This window comes from Ischnura elegans, chromosome 9, assembly GCF_921293095.1.
Source record: "Ischnura elegans chromosome 9, ioIscEleg1.1, whole genome shotgun sequence".
Classification (NCBI taxonomy): Eukaryota; Metazoa; Arthropoda; class Insecta; order Odonata; family Coenagrionidae; genus Ischnura; species Ischnura elegans.
Window position 1 is genome coordinate 77,103,849 of NC_060254.1, and position 25,193 is coordinate 77,129,041.

Sequence of the window (25,193 nt, forward strand, 5' to 3'; positions counted from 1 at the left end):
AAATTGTTGTTTATGGGTTAACTCTGTACCATTTAACTCAGCTTATTATTTAATTTGATTCTCCTGCAAAAATGGAGTGCTTTTTAGCAGTTATCTTTTCTATGCTAATTCTTATCGATTACTCTCCATTATTCACTTCAATCTGATTTATACTTTCAAATGTCTTCCACCTGTACCAAAGAGCGCTCTGAAGAAGTATTTACTGGGAAACAAATACTATATCCTGAAGGATTTTATATTGGGCTCTGAGTGATCTTTGTCCATCAGCCACAAAAAATTGTAACTTTTCCTTTAAACTGTAAAAATTGTAAATATTCCAATACTTCCTATACTTATTGTACCATTTTTATTTATTTTATTATTTTTTACTACTTCCAATGATACCGGTACATGTGATCTCTAGGAACAATAAAAATTATTATTATTATTACTTGGACAATACATTTCCACTCTTGTCATTTCTTATCCTACATTGTGAATGTAGTATAGTCATGTAACTTTCATGTTGTAATTTTTAAAATGAAAATATTATTTTATAAATACATAATATTATATTTGTGTGGCCGGTGTGCACATATTTGCTCAATTCCGTCTACTTTCTATTGTAGGTGGAGTCATCTCAGAGTATGATCCGCATTGTTGGATTGTCTGCCACTTTGCCAAATTACTTAGATGTTGCTCGGTTTCTGCGGGTAAATCCATACATGGGTCTGTTTTACTTTGATGCTAGATTTCGTCCAGTGCCTCTGGGAACAACATTCATTGGCATCAAGTCGATCAAGCCCCTTCAGCAAATGCAGGATATGGACTCTGTTTGCTATGATAAAGTTGTTGAAATGGTCCAGAAAGGTCATCAGGTATGAATTTGTTAAAATTTATTTTCTTTTTTTCTGATATTGAGTTTTTCTGAAATGTACTTTGCCATGATAATTGTAGTGATGATACATTGTAAATCAAGAATGATATTTACTGACATGGCAAAATTGTGAGCGTATCTGGCTCTTAAAAAAAACTGAATTTTTATTCATTTGACTCAAAGAAATAATATTTTATGTAGGGATGAGTCGATTCCACTTTTTTTCGATTCCGATTCCAATTTCGATTCCTTCAAATCGATTCCCGATTCTCGATTCCATCGATTCTTACTCCTTATAACAGGTGGGATTTTGATTTATCTGTGGTATTGCTGTCATTAAAATTTAAGAATTGAATGGAATAAAATAACTAGGGATGGACAGATCCAAGATTTTTGGAGCCAGATCTTTCGAATCGGATATTTTCGATTCCAAATGCATTTTCGAATTCCTGCCATTAAACAAAGTCATTATTCAAGTTTATTGTGGGTACATACAATCAATGGAATGCTTTTTAGATTTTCATACACATTTTTATATTTTTATAAATTAAAAATTATTTTATGGGCTTTCAAGTTGTTTTTTAAAAACATCTTTACATACTCAGGGCCTAAACTGTAACGCTTGGGTTTGGAAATGAAAATAGGAAAAATCTTAGGATGAACCACTGACTAGTAGCGTAGCGAGAGGACCCCCCAAAATATAAAAACACAATTACTTTCCTTCATAAAAGGAAACAAAATATTAAAAATCATGAATTTACAAAAATGAAAAAAAATGAATCTCTGAAAAATGAAGTTTTTTCTATTATGAAGGGCGTTAATATTAGTTTGAAAACCTCTCCTTTGTACCCTGTTGTTTAAAAATTTTCCCCCCTGGTTTTGGACCCCCCCTTAACAAAATTCCTGGCTACCACCCTGCTATCGACTGAATTCAAATTTTCCTCACACGCGTTTCCCCCGAATTTTACCTTCTCATCGCATACGGACTTGTGTTTCATCCGAAAATGCTTCAGTATGGTGAGGTGGATTTAGCACATCCTCGCAATAATTTACGCCATAGTGCACGCACACTGCATTCATTGGTTCTCCTGTTAATGGAAATGCTTATACACTATGAAAGACATTTTTATTGGTGCATCATTAAATTAAATTGAAACTGCGCAATCAGCAACACAATTAAAAGTATTTAAAACGGTAATAACGTCACGTGCGACGAGGTGCTCAACCGCTCAGCATGAGGAAGGAGTGGGCAGCAAAAGCGTGTAAAGGAGAGGTGGAGGGGAAGGAGCAGTGGCGTAGCTAGGAATTTCAATTGGGGGGGGGGATCCAAAACCAGGGGGGAAAATTGTTGAAAAAACCGGGCACTTAATAATGGGTTTTAAACTAATTTTAACACTTTCCCAGAAAGTCACTCTCCTAGCATTTGTAGTCTAGAAACGGAGAATTGAAGCAGGTAGGCCAAAAAAGGTCAGTTGGTGAGACGAGGTAGGGATGAAACACGCTTCAATTGTTTTCGTGTGATTTGATATTTTCCTTAGAAGACAATGATTTTTGGTCCGTGTGATTTCGGATGCGAAAAAAAACAACAGAGGCACGGGCTGATGGACGGCCGAGGGTGGTTTTCTGAAATCTGCGACATAGTTACTTTTGAAATGCTGAAAATCCTGGCCACGGCTGAAATTCTACTTGCAACCTCTGCGAGAGCTTTCAAACAAAACAGTTCATGAGTAGGACAAGAATCGCATGCGACGGCGCATTCGAAGAGAGAATCGGAAATCTTTCCACTCTTATGGGGCGTTACATTCACTGAAGCTATTATTTAAAATTTCCGATCCAGATCCGATGTCTTCCGCGACTTTGGATCCGATGAAGGGCAATATCCGCGGGTATTCGGATCCGAGGTATCCGATCCGACCATCCCTAAAAATAACAATAGCCGCGGTGGCTACATTCTCGTTTGGCCGCGGTGGCTAAACAATAATGTAGCGTTCATGGCGTCGATACATACCAGAGCAGCCTGGCGGGTGTGCGGTGGCGGCCGAACGCAACCTGTCGAGTCTGCCCGGAAGCCGCGGCGGCTTATGCCAAGCAAGTATTAACTTCCTCAAGGGTTGCATTGATGAAACTGGGCTATACAAACGCGAATGTGTCTAATTTTTTTATTATTGACGCAGGCGCGTGTTAGTCTAAAAAAGTTACTTATATAAAAAAACCGCTCTCAGCACGTATTTATAAGAAACTTTTTTCACAGAAAAACTCGCTCTCTGCACGTTTTTATTATCATCAGTCTTCAAATATCATTCGAAAGTAAAAAAATATATTTCGATCTATTATACTTTAAAATTGGTGGTCCAGATGAATTCTCCGAATGTGATTCATAATCGTAACAATTTGATTTGCCGTGACCAGCGGTTAATAAAAGTACGGAAAACGCATGCGTTGCTTCCCTATCCCGTGGTTTCCAATTTTTTTTCTCTGAGAGTTGCTCATGGACACGAGGTATTTCAGGGTTCGTCGGTTTGTCGCTCTTGCCGACATTTTAATGTTTCCGAGGCCGCTTAGGTATGTTCGTCGCAGCACCCGCGTGCGGGGCGTATCCTCCGCACGGGCAAGGCTGACACCGCGGCCGCTTAGGTGTGTAGCAGCATTTATGCCCCAAACTTATAGTCTATGCTCAAAACATTTATCTTCCTGGAATCGATGGAATCAGAATCGACTTTAGGCGATCGATTCTCGATTCCGATTCCGTGCCCGAGAATCGGTGGAATCGAGAGTCGACATTTGGAATCGACTCATCCCTAATTTTATGTTTCAATAGTGATCCTTCTCTCAATTTGACAGGTGATGGTATTTGTCCATGCTAGAAATGCCACCGTCAGAACAGCTATGGTTTTGAGAGAATCTGCTCAGCAGAAAGGTCAGCTAGGAGCTTTTGAGCATCAAGGTGGAGACTCAAATGCTGCATCTAATTCATCTTCAGGCTATGGTATGGCTCTCAAAACAATCAGCAAATCTCGGAACAAGCAGTTGGTTGAACTATTTGCGTCTGGATTTGCTATCCATCATGCAGGAATGCTACGTTCTGACAGGTTTGTGGAGACAGGAAATGTTAGACATGTGTGTCTTTGGTTTTGTCTAATTTTTATCCAATCAAACTTTAAAAGGTTTCGTTGTGTCTGTGACCTACGACGCATCTAAAAAAATGTATCTTTATTTGGTCAGTATTATTCTGAAAGCAATTGCTTTTATGATGGGATAATGTTGTACGATGATGCAGAGAGGGAAGGAAGTATATTATTTTTAAACTTATTTTTTATAAAAGATATAAGAGATGTACTGAATTTCCAGTGTTCTAGTGTAGTCCTTCTGATTTCAGGTATTACAGATTTTTTTGATTCATTTGGATAGTTATTATGCAAATAATCCTGTTTTACATACATCGAAGTAGTGGGAGAATACTTGGTGTATAAAGTTAGATAATGGATGGAGTGCCAAGCATATTGAAATGTTTGGAAGTAAGCATTAAGTAATTACTCTCCATAAAAACTCATTTAAGGAAGATTTGGATGTACAAAATGATTTTCGGCTTTGATATTCTTGTTCATTGAAGAAGAGATTAAGATTCAGAATTCACTGCCAATCACTATCTAAGGGCTGCATGCATTAGTTGATCTCTGCATTCTACTCGGGTTTTCACTGCGTCCATTGTGTTTTTGCGACAACAGTTTTGCTGACATTGTAGTCAGCGAAAAACGGGCGCGGTGAAAACCCAGAGATCATCTAATCAACGCTGCGAAAATCTTCGGACCTACATTGCATGCATTAGTGTTAAATACCTCTCATGAGATATTTATTATCACTCTTTTCAGTACCTGATGTTAGATTAAGATATGTTACTCGTGAGTAGATATGTAGTTATAGATAATAGTACTTTCCAGCCTCACCTGTTCGAACTCTCTACTCCACATGCCAACTTGTAGATTATCACTTACTGAAGATTCTCTTTTCTACTGTCTTTCTACCCTACTGAAATTGAACCCTTTTCTCTATCAATTAAAAATTTTGTTTACTTGGGACTACTCATTTAACTGATATTAATCATTAAGTTACTGAATACTCAGGATGTGGCAAATTTATCAGTTTGTTCTTTTGTTACTGTTCGATTTGTAATTTTATTAGTTTCATTTGTCATTGTTTTAGGTCTACTTTTAGTTGGTAATAATACTGTATGTGTTCTATTTTCTTTTAAATAGAATGTAAATTAATAATGATTTTTTTCTATGAATTCTAGTATGATTATTTTATTTCTATGCCTTATGGTATAATAAACTGAGAAAAGAACTTTATGGCCTGTATGATGAAGTATCATTAAGTTTTAAACACCTGTTTTCCATTGGTATTTTGCAGGTCATTGGTTGAAAAATACTTCCAAGAAGGTTACATCAAAGTTCTTGTTTGCACATCTACCTTAGCTTGGGGTGTTAATTTACCAGCTCATGCTGTTGTGATCAAGGTAAGTTTATTTTGGAGCTTTTAATGTTATTATTGATCGGTATTCATACAGATATTTCATGGTCATTTATTAAACATTTCATTTTATGATTTAGTACCAGCATTAAAAGCATTCTACAGTTAAAAAGTTTCATGCATAAAGTAGAGAACTGAGTTTTTTCGTATTGTTTAGTATATATTAATTCTACTCACTATTTTTTTCTTTCTGCAGGGTACATCAATATATGATGCTAAGCATGGTTCTTTTGTTGATCTTGGTATTCTTGATGTCCTGCAAATTTTTGGGCGTGCTGGACGACCTCAGTTTGATAGCTCAGGTCATGGAACTATTATTACATCACATGATAAACTGAGTCACTACCTTTCACTACTGACCAATCAGTTCCCTATTGAAAGTAACTTCCTGGCATCTCTTGCTGACAATCTTAATGCGGAGGTAAGATTGGATGTAAATTTGTTGTTTCCCACTATTTTGGGGAATAGTAGTAATGACTGTAAATATTTTTTAAAATCAAAATGTTTTATCTAAATTATGATGAAATTTCTTACTATGGGGGCTCCTTATATATGAGAAAAAATATTTTGTGTTTCACTGAAAATCTCTCTTGCGTGGTGTATTATATTTTCATCTATATTTTCATTATGTTATAGGTAGCCCTTGGGACAATTAGTAATTTGGATGAGGCGGTAGAATGGCTGAGCTATACATATTTGTATGAAAGAATGAAAATAAATCCTCAGGTTTACGGGATCAACTATAATGACGTTTTGGTAAGTCGAAATTCTTCCGTTTTTCATATACTTCTTGCATATACTTTTCTTTTACCTGTCAGGAAAATGTTATGCATTTCTTTCTCTTTGTCTTCTTTACAGGAGGATCCCACGTTAGAGAAAAAATGTAGAGAGTTCATTCAAAATGCTGCCAGAGCTTTAGATAAAGCTCACATGATACGCTTCAATGAAAGAACTGGTGATTTAAATATTACAGGTAATTACAAGGATCTAATTGATATCCTTTTTAATGCCCTTACTTGCTTAATGCTTAAATAGTATGGTTTGGATAGGGAAGGGTAAATATCAGTCCAGATTAAGCCATAGGCATGTGAATTTCACGTAGTTTATAGGGGTGTGTTCCTTTCTGCCGTAGACCGCCTCGCACTGCGAAGGTTTTGATTTGGACTGTCTGAAGGCTTCAACTGGACTTGAACCTAGGACCCTCAGATCAGCAATACAACTACAGTGAGTCCTCGTTTAACGTCACTTACCGTTCCTGAAAAATGTGACGATAAACGAAATTATGTTAATCGAAGCATTATATCCCATAAGAAATAATGTGAAAAGTGAATATCGGCTCCTAGACCTCACAATTCCTACACGAAAAAAATGTAAGCGTATCATATGTGGGGCATTTTTTACGGTAGGAATGCCAAACTATCGCATAAATACGAGTTCCTGTCTTCATCGACGACAATAGCAGCAGTGACGTAAATCCTCCATTTTTGTATGTTCCAGCATTTGCATTTCGGCTTCGCAATGGTGGTCGCCCGGGCGAGCGTCGCCTGGGCATCATCATTGCTGAAACATCGTCGCAGTTACAGGAACCAAAATTATTGTGAACTCGGCAAAAAAGTGACGACAAAAACTCCAAGTTCTACACGGAAAAATGCCTTGAAATCACTTTTAGGTTCCTGAAAACCGTTGTGCCAAGTAAAACCTTGCGCACCTACGTATGAATTCATTTTGCAGAAATTTTTGCTATAACCGTAATCGCAGTTAAGAATAAACACACCGTTTTACACTTTGTTTAGACTGACTGTATTGTATCGCGAAGCGAAGGTGCGATAAACGAGTGACTGTCTCAAAATTTTCGTGATGTTATCGCGAAATGACGTTAAACGGGGTGACGTAGAACGAGGACTCAGGGTATAGTTCCCCCATAAGTGACTTAACAAATTCTGGTTCATTTCCATTTAACTAATTACTTTTATACAAATAGGATATTTTCCCCAATTCCCATTTTTTATTCATTTGTTTAGCGTTATACTGTACTTTTTTAGTGTAACCTACGTCTTTTCACCCTTCATATTTTTACAATATTATTTACATTAAACTCAATAATGCATCATGTGTGATTCATTAATCGTCATCATTAATGCAATTCAATGTGTGTGTCATTAAAAGTATTCTACTTTTAAGAGCCTTAGTGTTGTGTAATACCTACCAGGCAAGACATTTAAGTGCAAAAAAATGGTTACCTTATCATGGCATTTTTTCAGGTTCAGTTTCCTTCATTTTTTTTGCTATGGCGGTTAATAGAAAGCTTTTTTCCGTATTATTTTTTTTTGTGTTGAATTACTTTTTCAGCCATCCATAATGACTTAAACAAAATCAATCAATAGTCCATAATCTACGTTTGGAACTAACTTTCCTTTTCATTTCCTTTGCTTTTTCTTCAGACCTTGGAAGAACTGCTAGCCATTTTTATATTAAATATGATACTGTGGAAATTTTCAACGATTTAATGAAGCCAATTATGACAGATCGTGATATTCTGTCCATGGTTTCTCAAGCTCAGGAATTTGAGCAGCTAAAGGTAACATTTCATCTCCTTTTTCTGAAATATGGAATATTTTGACACATTTTCTCTTTTTTGTTTTCTTTTCATTTGCTCGCCGGGTGGTGAGGTTACCTTTGAATTTATTTAATTCATTTTTGAGTGTTAAGATGGCCAGATGAATAATTCATTATTTTTGTATTTAGGTCCGTGATGATGAACTGACTGAGTTGGATGACCTAACGAGAGAAAATTGTGAAGTACCTGTTGCTGGAGGTAGTGAGAACATCCATGGTAAAGTTAATATCCTCCTGCAAACATATCTGTCAAGAGGAAGGATACAGTCATTTTCTCTCATGTCAGACACATCATACATTTCTCAGGTAATCATTCAAATTAGTAAACTTTAACTGTAAAATAATTATAATAAGCATCCCTGGTTTCAATTAAGGGCATCTTTAGAACTGCTTTTGCCCCTGTAGAGATTTGTTTGGTACATAATGGCACTTGACTTTTTTGATCTTGGCATGATGATACAGGCAAGGTTTTAATTATAGTTGCTCTTTTCAAATACAGCGTTCATAGAATTATTATTTATTAAGTATTATTTCATAAAGTACAGTCGGATCCGGATTTAACGACTTCACATTTAGCGTTTATTTTTTTGGGTCCCGATTCATTCCCTATTAGGACAATGTAAAAATTATCCGTTTTTAGTGCTTCCGCATTTTGCGTTTTTCCGCATTTATGGTCGTAAAAAATTTTCCCGTCTAAGATTTTTTTTGCCCGATTTAATGTTTTTTCATGACGGTTCATGCAAATGATTATCCAAATCTTCGAATTTCTGCTCATCAACAAGAAGAGTCTCATGAAAGTTTACCAAGAGTCGATAGAATCTACCGAGGAACGCTTCATCAACTGCTTTCTTCAGCGAACGCAGCGCTGGGACCTTAAACTCGCAAGCTGACTGGGTCTTCTTGTAATGTTTCGCTCCCCTTCTGATCCAAACACCAGGCACTTTTTGTATCAGATCCGATCTAATGGAGCAAAGTCATCCCTTAATAACCTCAAACTACCTTATCCTTCACTTCTTGAACTTGAATTCGATGATATGTGACGACTGATGACGCGAGTTATCCTCCGAGGGCCGCTACAATAATGGTTTTCTCGTAATGTTTTCAATTGATGGCTTATGCCCCTTTCAACTCTACTCCCTACGGGCAGTCCAATGTTAGCCCAATATTTTTGCAGTCGGCTACTTTCACTTTTCAAAAGAGGAGGCCCAATATCATTTGCGCAGTTCACTAGAAGATTCTTTCTATAATCCATTCCAAGGTCAGTTTCCACAGAGGAACAGCGAAAGAACCAAGGAAGTGTTTCCCCTGTCATGATCGTGAGTGAGAGCATTCTTTCCTTACGGAACAACATTATTTTACATTGTAATTTAGATATCCCGGATCCCATTTAACGACATGCAGCTGGTTGACATCGCTGTCGATTCAAAGACATTTATCTGGTCCTAATTTATGTCAAAAGAGAATGACAATCGGAGTTTTGACGAACTATCACGGTCCATGACTCTAAATAAATCGCTCATGCTGGAAAAAAAAATTACCGCATACTCTCGGTAAAATAGATAAGCGCGGAAAAATACGAAAATCCGGCAGGTATCCCTTGGTGGTTGACTTCGACATCACAACCCTGACGAAATTGCCAAACTCCAGAGACACTGACAATTTTTCAGATGAAATCCAGTTCTGTTGAAGATTAAACCTTTTCTTTTAACAGAGTTTAGCTAATCGTTATTCAAGGTCCAACCAAATTTTATTAAAAGCTGTCGAGAAACAAGGTGACTCAGAGTCAAGGTGATCAGCGTGCCGCATAAGTAACTTCTCCCGGCTCCATTCGACCTGCATGGGGTCGCGGATATATGACAACGAATCATGTGTCATCATCGAGTTGAATCACCATCGACTTGTACGCATACTAGAAATAAGATTCTCCTTTTTTGGATAACCTCGAGGCTTTTTAAAGTCTCATAAATCCCTCATTTCCCCGAGGCAACAGAAAACGTTAAGTTGGAAAAATTCCAAAAAACCTCCCTTTTGCCAGATATTCGGTAGTTTAGAATTCGGGATTAGCAATCTTCTGCTGTCCCTTTATTTCACTCATCTATATTGATGCAATGACGATTTTTCGAGTACCTACTTACACCTTTTCTTATTACATTAGAAATGCTATAGTCACCTACATGTCACTTTTACAGAAAAAATTCTAAATTTCATCGAGACCACTGAAATATGCATAAAAATGGAATCACTAACGTCCATAATAATAATCTGTGTGGGAATTCTTTTAAGTTGATATTTATTATAATTTTCTTAAAATATTTCATTAAAACAATTGTCATCCTCCCATTACTTATTTTTACAACCCATTTTTTTAGCTGATTTCTGGAAAGTATTATCCAACCTTCATTGGACAGAGAACACTTAATCAATGAATTTTTTGCTGCATGCAACACCTTTAAGTTACTTAAAATAATATTTTCTATTCATACAAAGCCATTTCAATCATTACAGACCCTAAAACCTGAAAAAAATGGCAGGTCCTCATTTAGTGTTTTTCCGCAATTAGTGTTTTAAATTTTGTCCCCGCTGAAAAACCTTAAATCAGGGTTCTACTGTATACCTGTTTTCATGTTATTTTTGTCAATTGGAAATCAAGTAAAATACCTTCTTTACTTTGTTTATTGGTTGACTCTCAATGGTCATAGGAATGAACTGGTCGAAACATACTGAAATCAAAACTTTCTGGAAAGAATTTTATCACAAATATATCTATAAATTTGAGAAAAAATAGAATAAATAAGAGGATGAATAGGAGGATTATGTACAAGGTGCATCAGTGGTAGCTGTGGTTCTAATCTATTGATGAAAGCAGTGGTGCAGCATGGGGTTTTGGGGAAAAAACCCTAGAACTCAGAGATATTTTAAAATTTAATCCATTTTACTAAATTGTATTAATATTACTTATAGAATTGTGTAAGGGTTAATAAAATACCCCTCAAAAAGTCACAAAACTCGCCATTTTGAACCATTTATCTAAAAAAAATTTCTGGGAGGGCACCCGCACCTCCCGTATTCCATATCCCTTAGCATTATTATTTTTTGATTTCTCTTGTGCATTTGATATGGTTAATCACTCCATACTCATAAACAAGTGTCACCAAAATGGAATCAGAGGAGTCGCACTGGAGTGGCTAAAATCATACCTTAGCAATAGAATGCAATGTGTTGAAATGAGACTTAGTGACACACTATGTAAATCAAACCAAAACAAGATAACGTCAGGTGTCCCTCAAGGTAGCATCTTGGGTCCTCTACTCTTCCTGATATTCATTAACGACTTGCCCTTGATTGTTAATAGCATCCATGTCAAACCAGTCCTCTTTGCAGATGACACAAACTTCCTAATTTCAGCTAATGACATCAATGAAGTGCATCACTATGGTCAGCATATATTAGATTTAGTCTGGAATTGGTGTCTTTCCAACAAATTAAAATTAAACAGTGCAAAAACTCAGTCTATGCTGTTTAACCCGAATCATTCCAAAGATTTTGGAACATTGACACTGAACAACCATACACTGAGTCTAACTAAAACTTGTAAATTCTTAGGGCTACAAATTGAAAATACTGGGAACTGGTCCTTCCATGTAAAAGACTTGTGTTCGAAATTGTCCCGAGTACTGTATAGTGTGAGGTTCCTAAAAGCATCCTTACCTCACAAGGCGATGATGTCAGTTTACCATTGCAACTTTATAAGTAGAGTGACTTATGGTATTGTATTCTGGGGATCAAATGTAACGCTATTAGATACAATTTTGAAGATGCAAAAAAAGATTATACAGTGAAACCTCGATATAACGACACCCCACGGTGCACTAATAAACACTCGCTATAACGAATTGTCGCTTTACCGGAGGTGGAGCAAATAATAGCCAATATACCTGTTGCGAACAGATATACAGGAACAGGAGTGGTGCGGCGACAGATAAACATCTATCCGATAAACGTAAGCATAAATCCAGACAAAAGGCGATGTTTTTTTGCATCACTAAATTCCCTTACCCAAATAACGACTAACTATTCAAACAATTTATAAGCGCTGTGGCGGGTTCGTCGCGGAGGCCCCATTTAATGACAACCCCGGATAGACAGCGGGCGCCGAGGTCGCGGAGCTGCGGGAGCGACGGATATAAAAGGCCGTGTCTTGGGGCAGACGGGGGGTTATTTTTGCTGTAAAGCCAGACTGTGTAAAGTTGCTTGTTGGCTACTCAATAAAGAGACCGAAACCCGGAACGGAGTTACTTATTTTTTCGGCAACAACACATGGTGTCAGGTGTGTTATTATGTCGAATAAGCAAGTCGAAGGGATAGGAGACCGTCCTACCTGGTCCATACCCCAGCAGTTTTCCTTCGTGGCGGAAGATTGGCCAAGATGGAGTCGACGGTTCGAGAGGTACAGACGAGCTTCTGGACTCGCCAAAAAGCCAGAAGATGAGCAAGTCGACGCATTGATTTATGCAATGGGTGACGACGCGGACGATATACTATCATCCTTCAACCTATCGGCGGAAGAAGAAAAGAAGTACAGTATCGTGTTTGGAAAGTTTGAAGAGCATTTTGTCCCGAAGGTAAATATAATTTACGAACGTGCCCGTTTCAACAAGCGACTGCAAGGAGAGACCGAAACGGTGGAAGAATTCGTTCGTAATCTGCATATTCTCGCTAAAAACTGTAAATTTGGCACCCTGCGTGAAGAATTGGTGAGGGACCGTCTGGTAGTTGGTTTACGGAACGCCAAGTTGTCCGAAGCCCTACAATTGGATCCGGAGCTTACGCTGGAGAGAGCCGTTACAAAGGCGAGGCAAGCAGAAGACGTGCACAGGCAACAGACGCTGATAAGGAGTAACTCAGGGGAAGATAAAACAGTCCACTCGCAGGCACGAGGATCTGAGGTGGACGTGGTGCGGAAGAAGGCTCCACGGCACCAGAAGGCATCGACGTCAACAGCCGCCCTACCCGACCAAATGAAGGTGAGTGGTCGCAAATGTCCACGGTGCGGGAAAACGCCGCAGCACGCTTTCGCACGATGTCCGGCGCGTCAATCTGCGTGCGCCCTTTGTAAAAAGAAAGGACATTGGGCAGCAGTTTGCAGAACGAAGGCGGTTGCTGAAATTGACAAGCGGCTACCGGGTGAAGACGACCATTTCTTTTTGGGAAGCATTTCGACGGGAGAAGAACCATGGAGGGTCTCACTCGTCATCGGTAACCAAGAAATCCCCTTCAAAGTCGACACAGGCGCGGATGTCACTGTCATCGGCGCCGAATTATTTAAAACGTTGAAGGGAATACAACTCGAAAACACCACAACATTCCTCCGCGGCCCAAATCGAAGCAGATTGCAGGCCAAAGGAAAATTCCGGTCACTTCTACGTTGGAAGGATCGCGTGTACGAGGACGAGATTTTCGTGGTGAATGGAGTTGAAGATGCGCTCTTGGGACGTCCAGCTATATCATCCCTGGGAATTTTGACTTGGCTGCGAGAAATAACAACTGGCCATCCGGAAGAAAATTACCAGGAACTTTTTCGTGGGCTAGGAAGAATGCCGAAACCTTACGTCATTCGCATCAAGGATGAAGCCGTGCCCTATGCGGTATCTACGCCGAGAAGAGTGCCCTTGCCATTGAGAGATAAGGTTTAGAAAGAAATCAAGAAAATGGTGGGGGAAGGAATAATAACGGCGGTAGAAGAGCCGACGGAGTGGTGCGCGCCCATGGTAGTAGTGCCTAAAGCAGACGGAGGAGTTCGAATATGTGTAGATTTCACTAAATTAAATAAATGCATTCGGAAAGAACAGCACGAACTGCCAACCGTGGATGAATGTCTAACACTGATGAAGGCTTCAGAAGCGAAAATTTTCACAAAATTGGATTCTTGCAGAGGATACTACCAAATACCACTAGAGAGGGAATGCCGTCCGCTGACTACTTTCATTACCCCTTTTGGAAGGTATTGTTTTAACCGGATGCCGATGGGATTATCTTCAGCTGGAGAGCATTTTCAAAGACGAATGTCTGAAGCATTGACGGGGTTAAAGGGAGTAGTCAACGTTATGGATGACATACTCGTATTTGCAGCGACGCAGCCGGAGCACGACGTGAGATTGAACGCCGTCCTCCAGCGTCTTAGAGAAAATGGGATCACGTTGAATCGCGAGAAATGCCGATTTCGGGTCGCAGAGACAAAATTCTTAGGGCATGTCATATCGGCCGAGGATGGAATCAAGCCAGATCCTGAAAAAATTACGGCAATAGAGAAATTGCCGCAGCCCGAAACGGTAGCAGAGATACGTCGATTTCTTGGAATTGTGCATTATCATCTGAAATTTCTCCCTCACTTGGCGGATGTTACCCAACCGTTGAGAGAGCTGATGAGGGAAAAAGAGCCTTTGCCATGGGCTGCTACGCACACCAAAGCTTTCCAAGAAATCAAGCAAAGATTAACTAGTGCCCCATCATTAGCCATGTACGAGACAAATCGACCGACAAGAGTATTAGCCGACTCATCGTCATATGGATTGGGTGCTACACTAGGGCAGCGGCAGTCAGATGGTGATTGGAGAGCGGTATGTTTTGCGTCACGGACGTTGACAGATACGGAAAGACGCTACGCCCAATTGGAAAAGGAGGTATTAGCGCTTACCTGGGCGTGTGAAAAATTAGCAAATTATTTAGTAGGCAAGAAATTTCTTCTATGTACGGATCATAAACCACTCGTGGCACTATTGGGAACAAAAGCCCTCAGCGAATTGTCCGCCAGAGTGCAGCGTTTCCGTATGCGCCTCATGCGTTTCGACTATGAGGTAATTTATGTTCCCGGAAAGAAATTTTATACGCCAGATGCTCTCTCACGATCACCAATCTCCAAAACCCCAAAAGAAGGCGATATTCTCACCGATGAAGACGTGGAATTGTACGTCGAAGCTGTGAAAGCGGATTTACCAATGAGCAACAAACTCATGAAGGAAGTGTTGAAAGCGCAACGAGAAGATGAAAGAACTCGACGAATAACTAAGTATGTGAAAGAAGGCTGGCCACGTAAAGAGAAACTGCTGTTGGAGGATACCAGCTTCTACCACGAACGAGCAAATCTTTCCCTCCTTGACGGGCTACTAGTCAAGGGGACCAGGGTTTACATCCCGGAATCATGGAGGAAAGAGATAATGAGCCGTATCCACGAAGGTCATCTAGGTATTTCAAAGTGCCGGAGGCGGATGCAGCAGTCGGTGTGGTGGCCAGGAGCATCCCATCAAATACTGGAAATGATAAGCAAGTGCCTGGAATGTCTCGAACGTCGTCCATCGCGAGTAGAGCCGTTGAGACCTACGGAGACACCGGCACGGCCCTGGCAGATGGTGGGAATGGATATTTTTCATAGCAGAGGGCGTGAGTACTTAGTCATCGTAGACTACTTTTCAAAATACCCTGAAGTCGCGTATTTGGAAAATACGCGGGCCACGAACGTGATAGCGAAAATAAAATCAATATTCGCACGTCACGGAATCCCACAAGTAGTCCGAACGGACAATGGGCCACCGTTTGGAGGAAGAGAGTTCCAGGAATTCGCGAACAAATACGGAATGGAGGTCGTAACTAGCAGTCCATACTACCCAAAGAGTAATGGACTAGCGGAAGCAGCGGTGAAAACGGTAAAAAACATACTGGCGAAAGAAAGAGACCCGTGGTTGGGGTTTCTTGCATACCGTGCATCACCCATGGAGTCGGGGTATTCCCCAGCGGAACTACTAATGGGACGTAAGCTGAGAACGACTTTGCCATTTCATCCTACGAAGTTGAATCCCAAATGGCCCAGCCTCACGGTCCTACGGGATAAGAATAAGGTCATCGCGGAGAGACAGAAGAGGAACTACGACCGACGACACCGGACGAAAGAACTACCCCTATTGCCTGCGGGAGCCACCGTTTGGGTGAGAGATCGTCGGGAGTATGGAACGGTTGTCGGAGAGTCGGGCCATCCCCGGTCCTATCTCATTGAGATGGGTAGTGGAGTCATCAGGAGGAATCGGGTGGCGCTGACATTAGCTGAACGGCAGCCGAGTATTTCGAGTGATTATGAAGCATTTTTTCCAGACCTCGAGTCTACAGCGAAGAGCCACAGCCCACCAGAGACGGGAGTATTCAGGACGAGATACGGACGACTTGTGCGTCCCCCTCAACGATACACTCCTTAGACCCGTTTCCCTGTTCCTTTCCCTGTTTTATTCAGTGTTTTTTCAGAAGGAGAGATGTGGCGGGTTCGTCGCGGAGGCCCCATTTAATGACAACCCCGGATAGACAGCGGGCGCCGAGGTCGCGGAGCTGCGGGAGCGACGGATATAAAAGGCCGTGTCTTGGGGCAGACGGGGGGTTATTTTTGCTGTAAAGCCAGACTGTGTAAAGTTGCTTGTTGGCTACTCAATAAAGAGACCGAAACCCGGAACGGAGTTACTTATTTTTTCGGCAACAACACAAGCGCCGCACTGAATAAAAATCATGCAAAGCATTGTTTCGTCAATCATTATATTTATCGAACGACAGTTTACCACATAAATTTGATACTGAGCACTCCATTAACTTCATTTCTAACAGATCGCTAGCAATTACAGAGGTTAAGGAGTATTGATGAAAGTCTTCCGGCGGTGAAACCCTCGCTATGGCGAGAGCCAACACCGAAAGGGTCTCGTAAAAACGAATTTTTTAACACGCTCATTATAGGGTCAATTGACGGTGCATCGGCTATATCTCGTAATAGCGGGGGTGTCGCTATAGCCCGTACTCGCTTTAACGAGGTTCCACTGTAAGATGTATAATGAGTAAGCCTTATACTTATTCTTGTAAACCCTTATTCAAAGAACTGAATTTGTTAACAGTGCCTTGTATATATATATATACCAACTATGTTTACTGATAAAAGAGAATATTAATGATTTACCAATTAATAATGATGTACATGAGCACCTAACTAGGTCTCATCGCCACATCCATGTTACCCTCCATAAAAAACGTATAACAGCAAAAAGTCCCATTGCAATGGGATCAAAAATATTTAATTTCCTTCCCAAAAGTATTAATTTGATTAATTCTAATAGGGAATTTAAATCTTCTTTAAAGAAATTTTTAATTAATAAGTGCTACTACAGTGTAAATGAATTTTTAAATGACAAATGAACTCTGACCATTTTTACATTTTTGAGTGTTATGTTGATTACTTTGACGTGTCTTATATCTATGTTGTATTCATAAGATCCTTGGACAAATAAAAAATTTATTATTATTATTATTATTATTACATGCTCCTGAAACCCCCCCTAGCCTTAATTCCTAGCTGCGTGCCTGGATCAAAGAACATTTTTCATATAATTCTGAAGTCAATTTATGCCCTTTGAGTGGGACATACAAATATCAAATCTGGTACATTGTCATCAACCTAATCCAAATGCAATCAAATAACCATTGAGTTTTCAAAGATGTGTATACGCAGTTGCCTATGAATTATGCATCAAATTCCTACAATTTTTGAACTGATATTTTTCTAAGAAAAGGAATGTTTAATCAGTAATTCAAATTAATTACGTGAATAGTGCTTAAATTTTATTCTTTGATTATTTAGTGTGAAATTTGGAAGAATCAGAGCTAGTCAGTGAGAAATAGCTGTCTAGCATTTTTAGATGACTCGTGATTGTTGAAGTTTTTCTTTGTGAATATTGCCTTGTTTTGAAGGATTGAGATTTGTTTTTCATTTACTCGCTTCAAAATTGACTACCAATTTCACATTTAATGAGCTCTCTTTTAAATTTTCCTTATATGGTGCCATTAAATGTGAAAGAAAGTGTATTCTGCTCTTTGGAATCAGCAGTGAGTGTGTATAAGTTCTGGAAAATGGGTCATGTTACATCCATTCAAGAAGCTCATAAGCTTATGTGAACTCATGCATAATTCCTTATCTAATGTTTTTTTTGTGTCAGAATATAGTATAATTGATCGAATTAAAATATTGCAATTTCTTTTTTTTCAGAATGCTGGTCGAATAGTGAGAGCATTATTTGAAATAGTTTTGAGGAAAAATAATCCCATCCTTGCTGGACGATTTCTTAGTATGGGGAAAATGTTTGAACAACAACTTTGGGACTTTCACAGTCCCATGAGGCAGTTTGTTTGCCTTTCATATGAAATCCTTCAAAAAATAGAGGATAGAAGACTGACAGTGGACAGATTGCGAGATATGGACCACAGAGAAATTGGTGAGTGCATGTTTTATTAAGAATATTGCCTAATTCATCCCTAACTACTTGCATGACAGAAAGTAAAACCATATTAAGTAATACAAATTTTGGTAGATAGATTAAACTTGAGGAACTTGATGAATCCTTAGTTTTGTCATTCAAGTCCCTACAAAAACGGTCTTGCACCATTATTCTCAACTTCATTTAATACAATGATGGTCATCATATCTTTCCTTAAATACAGAATAGAATGAAATTGCTCCTCCAAAGGTTTTCTGAGTCTCTATTTTTCTGTGTATTAATCATGCCATTGATTTTGAGGAAACAATGTCAATCTTTGATGTATGCTGGAATGTGAGCAAAATTATATTTTCAAAAACAGCAAAATGCAAAAAACCTGGAAGAATGCAAACTATAAACTTCCATACAAAAGGAAGTAAAATTCACTTTGTGCATTCCACTATGGCAATTTATTACAACTCCCAATAGTTTTAATGCTGTTATTTATAGATATTCACCTATAATAACAGTATCAAAATTATGGTCATTGGGAACCAATGAGGAATACGTTGAAATTGGGAAGAAATCAAAGAATTATTCTGGGCTGGGAGAGAATACTATAATTTAATATAATTGTTACATTTTTTTCCTTTAACTGCTCCTATTTCAGCAAAAAAATTACAAAAATGCTTGGCTTCAATTGAAATTTTTAGAAGTAGGATGTGCATTCATTCAATGTAATCATCCTACCCCAAGCTTTATTTTTAATTGCTATAATTTTTCATCCTTGAGTATGGTTGAAAAGGGATGAGGCTTCAGGATTTTACTTTTTTCTTTTAATATAATGTTGTTCACTCACCTATTTATTAGATTTTCATTATAGGAATGATCCTTTTTGCTAATTGTCTGTTCTTTTTGCTTGGACAAGGTGAGGATTTTATGGGCGTAAGTATTTATAAATAATTATTCCCCTGAGTGCAATATTGAAGGCAAAGCATGTCATTAGATGAATGCAATGTATTATAACATCACCAGCCATGTTTGTGGATAATTTTGAGGATATGCAAGGGAAAAGACATTAAATCAGGTCTACAAAACCATCTGCCACACTTTCAAATTTGAAAATATACCTGGGTTCTTCAAGAAGAATATCATCATTCCTATTCCGAAAAAGAAAGTGTGACGAAATGTGAAGGCTTTAGTACCATTAGCCTTCAACACTCATGGTGAAGATATCAGCAAGAATCATCTTCAGGACAATAGAATGCTAAGCAGAGAGGTTTTTGATTGGAGACCAATTAGGAGTTAGGAAAAACAAAGGCACAAGCGAAGCTATATTGGCCTTACGCTGCTTGTAGAAAAGAGAATGGAGAACAAACCTACATTCTTCATGCTTTTGGACTTAGAAAAGGATATTGATTACACAGATTAAAATATAATGGTTGCAATCCTGAAAGATATTGGAATGTTTACTGATGACCGGAGAACCATTATTATCATAAGGATAATTTAAGTAGGGAGTGCATAATTGTTTTTGGGGGTTTATTCTGCTGTATAAATAAATTTCTCTTTAAAATCTACGTTATATGCTGCCATAAAATGTGTAAGAAAGTGTATTCTGTTCTTGGAAATTAAACAGTGAGTGTGTATTAGTTCTGGAAAATGGCTCAAGTTACATCCGTCCAAGAAGCTCATAAGCTCATGTGAACTCATGCATAATTCCTTAACTAATGGTGTGATTTGTGTCAGAACATATATAATTAATCGAATTAAATTATTACAATTTCTTTCTTTTAAGAGTGCTGGTGGAATAGTGAGAGCATTATTTGAAAGAATATTGAGGAAAAATAATCTTATGCTCAGTGGACGATTTCTTTGTGTGGGGAAAATGTTTGAACAACTATATGATCAAACTAAAACTACAACAACTAAATGATCATATTTTAAATAAATATTATCATACATTATGGTGAGATTTTCCAAGCTAATTATGATTCAATGACTGTGCTTTGCTTTAAAGATGATGGCGGAGGGCAGGGGCAGATCAAGGATTTTTTTTCTGGTGGGGGCACAAGGGTCTGAGAGGCAAAATCTTCTTATACTTGAGATTAATAACAAGATACAACAATTAATATGTGAAATATTCTCATTATTTTAATATGAAATTAAATATTGAGGCTCTGTGATACACAAAACAAATGAACGTAATGATAACTGCACAAAATATTTTGTCTATTTTTTAAGTGTCTAGGAGGGGTAATCAGGGGGATCCCCCCCAAACCGATTATGGCGAAGTATGTCGCAACCATTGCTAAACCTTAACGATATGTGCAGTTATGTGGGAGCCCATTCAATCCTTGGTGTGACAGGTTTGAAATGACCACTGCATATATCATGTTACTGCTATTTTTTTTACTGATACCAGTCCTTTGCTATCCATTTTATATTTACAGGGAGTATGCTCCGCCATCCAAAAATGGGTGAAATTGTCAAAAAATGTGCTGAAGAATTTCCTCTTTTGGAAATTGAGGAAACAATGCAGCCAATTACAAGGACTGTTCTCAGAATCCGTCTAAGTGTTAGAGCCAATTTTAGGTGAGTGGCTGCTTAAGCCTTTGACCTGTTACTATTTTATCAATCAAATTGTGAATCGTAGATAATCCTTTAACTTTTCTATAGTTTTAATAAATTTTGCTGATATCCTATGCATCTTAGCAATTATGTTTAAATCAATTTCATTTATTTTCTAAGGTGGAATGACAAAGTTCATGGTAAAACTTCTCAGTCATTTTGGATTTGGATCGAAGACCCTGATTCTAACTTCATGTATCACCATGAGTATTTCACAATCACAAAGAAACAGGTATTGAAATGCAACATTGCGTTGTGGTTATGAGTGTAATTGATTATATTCTGATTACATTTAGTGAATACATACTTACGTTTAACTGAGTAACAGAAAAAAATGAAATTAATGCTTTTGTCTCCTCCTCCATTATTGGAGTACTATTATCACATGAGTTAACCTTCCTAAATTCTCAACCTTGAATGCTTATTTCCTATTTTTAGCGTGTGCCTTCCTTTTCAAAAGCATGCCCTTGGTTTTAATGGACACAGTTACAATGATATAATTGTGAGCTGCAGTCCTGATAGGCATATACATACGTAGTTTTAGGAATATGTTAGTACTTTTAATATTTTTAAGCAGGTCTAATGAAAATACTTGGATCTAATAAATGGGATTTTCTTTAGGTCATCAAAAATGAAGCTCAGGAACTAGTCATGACCATTCCTCTGGTAGAACCGTTGCCTCCGCAGTATTATGTCCGTGCCATCAGTGACCACTGGCTTGGTTCTGAAGTGTATGTGCCTTTAACATTCCAACATTTAATTCTACCAGAAACACACCCTCCACATACTGGTAAATATCATACTCTGTTCTTACTGTCATGAACGTTATAGGGAGTTAGGTCATGGTGGTGAACTGTTATTACAGATCACTTCAGGCTTTACTTTGTGAAACCTTTCTTCTTTCGAAAATAAAGAATTAATCTATGTAAAGTTCCTTTTGATGAATATGGAAAATTTTTGTGGTGAAATGGATTTTTCACTCGCCTAAGTTTTTCTTTTGATTAATAATTGATTTTGATCAACACTCTGAATGTGATTTTTTAAATGTGGTGTGCATGTGTTCTTTAAATATTGAAATTGAAAATTGCTTGATTTTGACTCTGGGAAAAATGTTTAATGGGAATTTAAAGTAGAGATTATTATTGCATTCAAAATAGGAAGATTCATTTCTACAGATATGTAGTTTAGCTCAGGAACTAGTCAGGCAACAAATGTCAGTCAATTTACAGTACAGCATCATGTAGGTAGTTATGGAAAAGTTGGATGCAAAGGTTTTATTTCCAGTTCCCACTGTTGAAATGGGTATGTAACGATTTGATCGTCGGATTATTCTTCCTCATAGGATAATCCTCCAAAATCGTTAGGATAGCAATGGCTGTTGCCTGGTTTCGCTGGTGGTAGGACCCGCCTGCCTTTGTGACGGTGCGGGATTCCTCGTCACATCCCTTCCTTCCCTATCCAGTCCCAGGAGGCGTCGTCGGGCTCCTATCGCGGCGTTGCCTCCTTCATTTCTCCTTCCTGTCCTCCCCCTTCTGCGGTGCAGAGGTAAAAAGCCTCATGCTTATAGGCCCTGCCCCAGGAGTGTATCCTTGCGAGCCCGCCCTAGGAGTCTCGTTCCATTTGTTGAAATGGGTATTTCATAACTATCCTGTTTTATGGTTATTCAGGATGAGTTTTGTACATATATAATCTTTGCACACCATCTTCATTAGTCATGTGCATATTGGTTTTGGCAAATGAATTTTCAGACCTTAAATTATTTTACAGACCTGCTATCTCTTCAGCCTCTTCCCGTGAAAGCGCTTGGGAATGAAAAGTTGGTTTCTTTGTATAAATATTCGCATTTCAACCCAGTGCAAACCCAAATTTTTCACTGCCTTTATCATACTGATGTGAATGTGTTGCTTGGTGCCCCAACTGGCTCTGGAAAGACAGTTGCTGCAGAAATAGCAATGTTTAGAGTATTCAGGGAATATCCTGGCACAAAGGTAAGTAAAACCTGGCTTATAATGATTGATTTTAATTACTCTTGAATGCATAGTCATCTTGAATAAGTGAAAAGTTTACTATTAATAAGGATATTTTATACAGTGTAAATATTGCTATGTTAAATTAATATAATCAAATCCTAGAAAAGTTTGTCTTGATTTAATTTTAAATCTTTGAGTATATTACAACTGTTTACTTGGTATATTCCATGCTATTTTATTTACTATATGTTTTTAGTACCTGACTATTGTTTATGAAATTTCACTTATATACTTATGTAATAGGAAAATGTGTATTTTATTTACATCTCAAAATTGCATGGGGATTCCAACTACCTGTTGATCATAGATTACTTAATACAAGGAGGCAGTGGCGCAGCGAGGGGGATAAACCCCCCCCCCTCCCCTAGAGCTCAGAGAAATTTAAAAAAATAATTCATTTGACTAAATGGATTAGTATTACTTATAGAATAGTGTTAGGATTAATTAAATATCCCTCAGAAAGCCATAAAACTCGCCATTTTGAACCATTAATCTTAAAAATTTTCTGGAGGCCCCAGCAACTCCTACTTACCCTGGTGGGTATGCAATACCCCCAAACCCCAAAGTATTAGTTGTGCCTACATCCCCCCCAACCGTAATTCTTAGCTGCGCCCCTGTAAGGTGGAATATGTATTTCACCACAATTTATGTTATTAAATCTATAGTAAAGGCATTTACTGAAGAAAAATCTAATGGATAACATCCAATATCATTTAACCCCTCAAGTGCGGCGGGCATTTAATTAAATCCCATCTCAGCGGCCGGATGAGATTTAAAAATCTTCGCCTTTTTGGCATACTATCATTCAATAATCTTTCATTATATACGATCAGTATCGTTGAAAATTTTTGTAAACTTGCGTAATATAATGCGCAACTATATAATAATTTTTAAAGCGATTTGAAAAAAATATTTATTGTTTTATGTATCTCCTTTTATGAACTAATGAATGAATTTTCAATTTTGAAAGATTTTAATTTGGTTTCGAATAAGCTACGAGATATCTAACATTCCATGCATTTAAAAAATACATTTACATGATGTAATTTAGTTATTTAGGGTTGAAAATTTCATAACAGATTGGATACTTTAGATAGGATTACCTGTTTCGCCTACTTGAAAATTTACCACTCCGCCCACTTCTCTGACTTTGTTCCATTATTACCGTATCATTTCATATTAGTAATCACGTGCTAATGTTTCAAATGTCAATATGTGAATATTCAAATGATTTACCTTAGAAAATCTGCTTTGTGTGACATGATTTGAAGCAATCCAAACATAATCCCACTGCACATTTTTCACACCAGTACACGCAGTCTCTTCATTTCCCATACTGGGCACAAACTGCACACCTCCTTTGAGACTTTGATTTCTTCCCAGCTGCAGGAATTGTCTTTAGGAAATGTATTTTTGTGAGTCTTGGTACTAAATTGTGTAATGAGTGACGGCCATGTCCAAACAGTTCGTATGACGTTGGATATTTCAAAAATATTACCTCGACCAATGGCCTTCGAAATGATAAGTCAAATTTTTATACGTGTTTTTCCTATGAACAACATATGAATTTAGGACTGCTGCATGCAATGGTCTCCTTAATAACTTCATACACCTCTTGAAATGGTGTTTTCTTTCCATTAGGTACGAATGCAATAACAGGTCCTTGAAATTCACCCCAACAATGAATTTACTATAACCTAACACACAAACAGACTTCCAAGTCTCTTTTTTGCCTTTCAATACTATTCCCATTTCGTAGGATCCCCAATTATAAAAAAATGCCACACATAGGAAGTACACCCGATGAGAATTTCAACACACTGTCTGAAAGAACACCACACAGCATGAATGACTCTAGTGGACTGAAGCTAGCGTGTGGTTTCGAAGGTCCATCAAGAGACGAGAAAATATCTCGAAGGGGTCCTGGTATACGCTGACTGTTTAGAAGGACTCTTATCTTTGTTGATTACTGTACAGAAAAAAAATAAAAAATAAATGCAGAGCGAAGCACATGGCCCCTCCGCTTAGGACGCTTAGGACTAACGAGGCGGACCAAACACACTTGGGGCTCGAGGTGACGACAAATGGCATTGAGCTTAGAAGATACCGTATCTCAAGCTAAAGTAGCTGACCCTTACAGACGTCTCTCAAGCAGAATAGGCGGAAGTTTTCATGATAGAACAGCTGAAGGAAGGCGTTGAGTTTTTGGACCGAAATCGTCAAGGCGCTGGTTTAAAACGGAATTTTATCGAAGCATTT

General features: G+C 38.3%; 1 protein-coding gene across 1 annotated transcript in view; it reads left to right on the top strand.

Moving 5' to 3' along the window:
- Positions 1-25,193, top strand: part of LOC124165102 (activating signal cointegrator 1 complex subunit 3) — a 73,348-nt gene that overhangs the window by 28,495 nt on the left and 19,660 nt on the right. Inside the window, exons 13-25 of the mRNA XM_046542391.1 lie at positions 609-857; positions 3,698-3,945; positions 5,264-5,369; positions 5,580-5,804; positions 6,020-6,139; positions 6,242-6,356; positions 7,825-7,961; positions 8,129-8,305; positions 18,066-18,291; positions 20,727-20,868; positions 21,025-21,136; positions 21,526-21,694; positions 22,672-22,892. Coding sequence (XP_046398347.1) covers positions 609-857; positions 3,698-3,945; positions 5,264-5,369; positions 5,580-5,804; positions 6,020-6,139; positions 6,242-6,356; positions 7,825-7,961; positions 8,129-8,305; positions 18,066-18,291; positions 20,727-20,868; positions 21,025-21,136; positions 21,526-21,694; positions 22,672-22,892 — 2,247 coding nt within the window. The remainder of the gene's footprint in view (positions 1-608; positions 858-3,697; positions 3,946-5,263; positions 5,370-5,579; positions 5,805-6,019; positions 6,140-6,241; positions 6,357-7,824; positions 7,962-8,128; positions 8,306-18,065; positions 18,292-20,726; positions 20,869-21,024; positions 21,137-21,525; positions 21,695-22,671; positions 22,893-25,193) is intronic.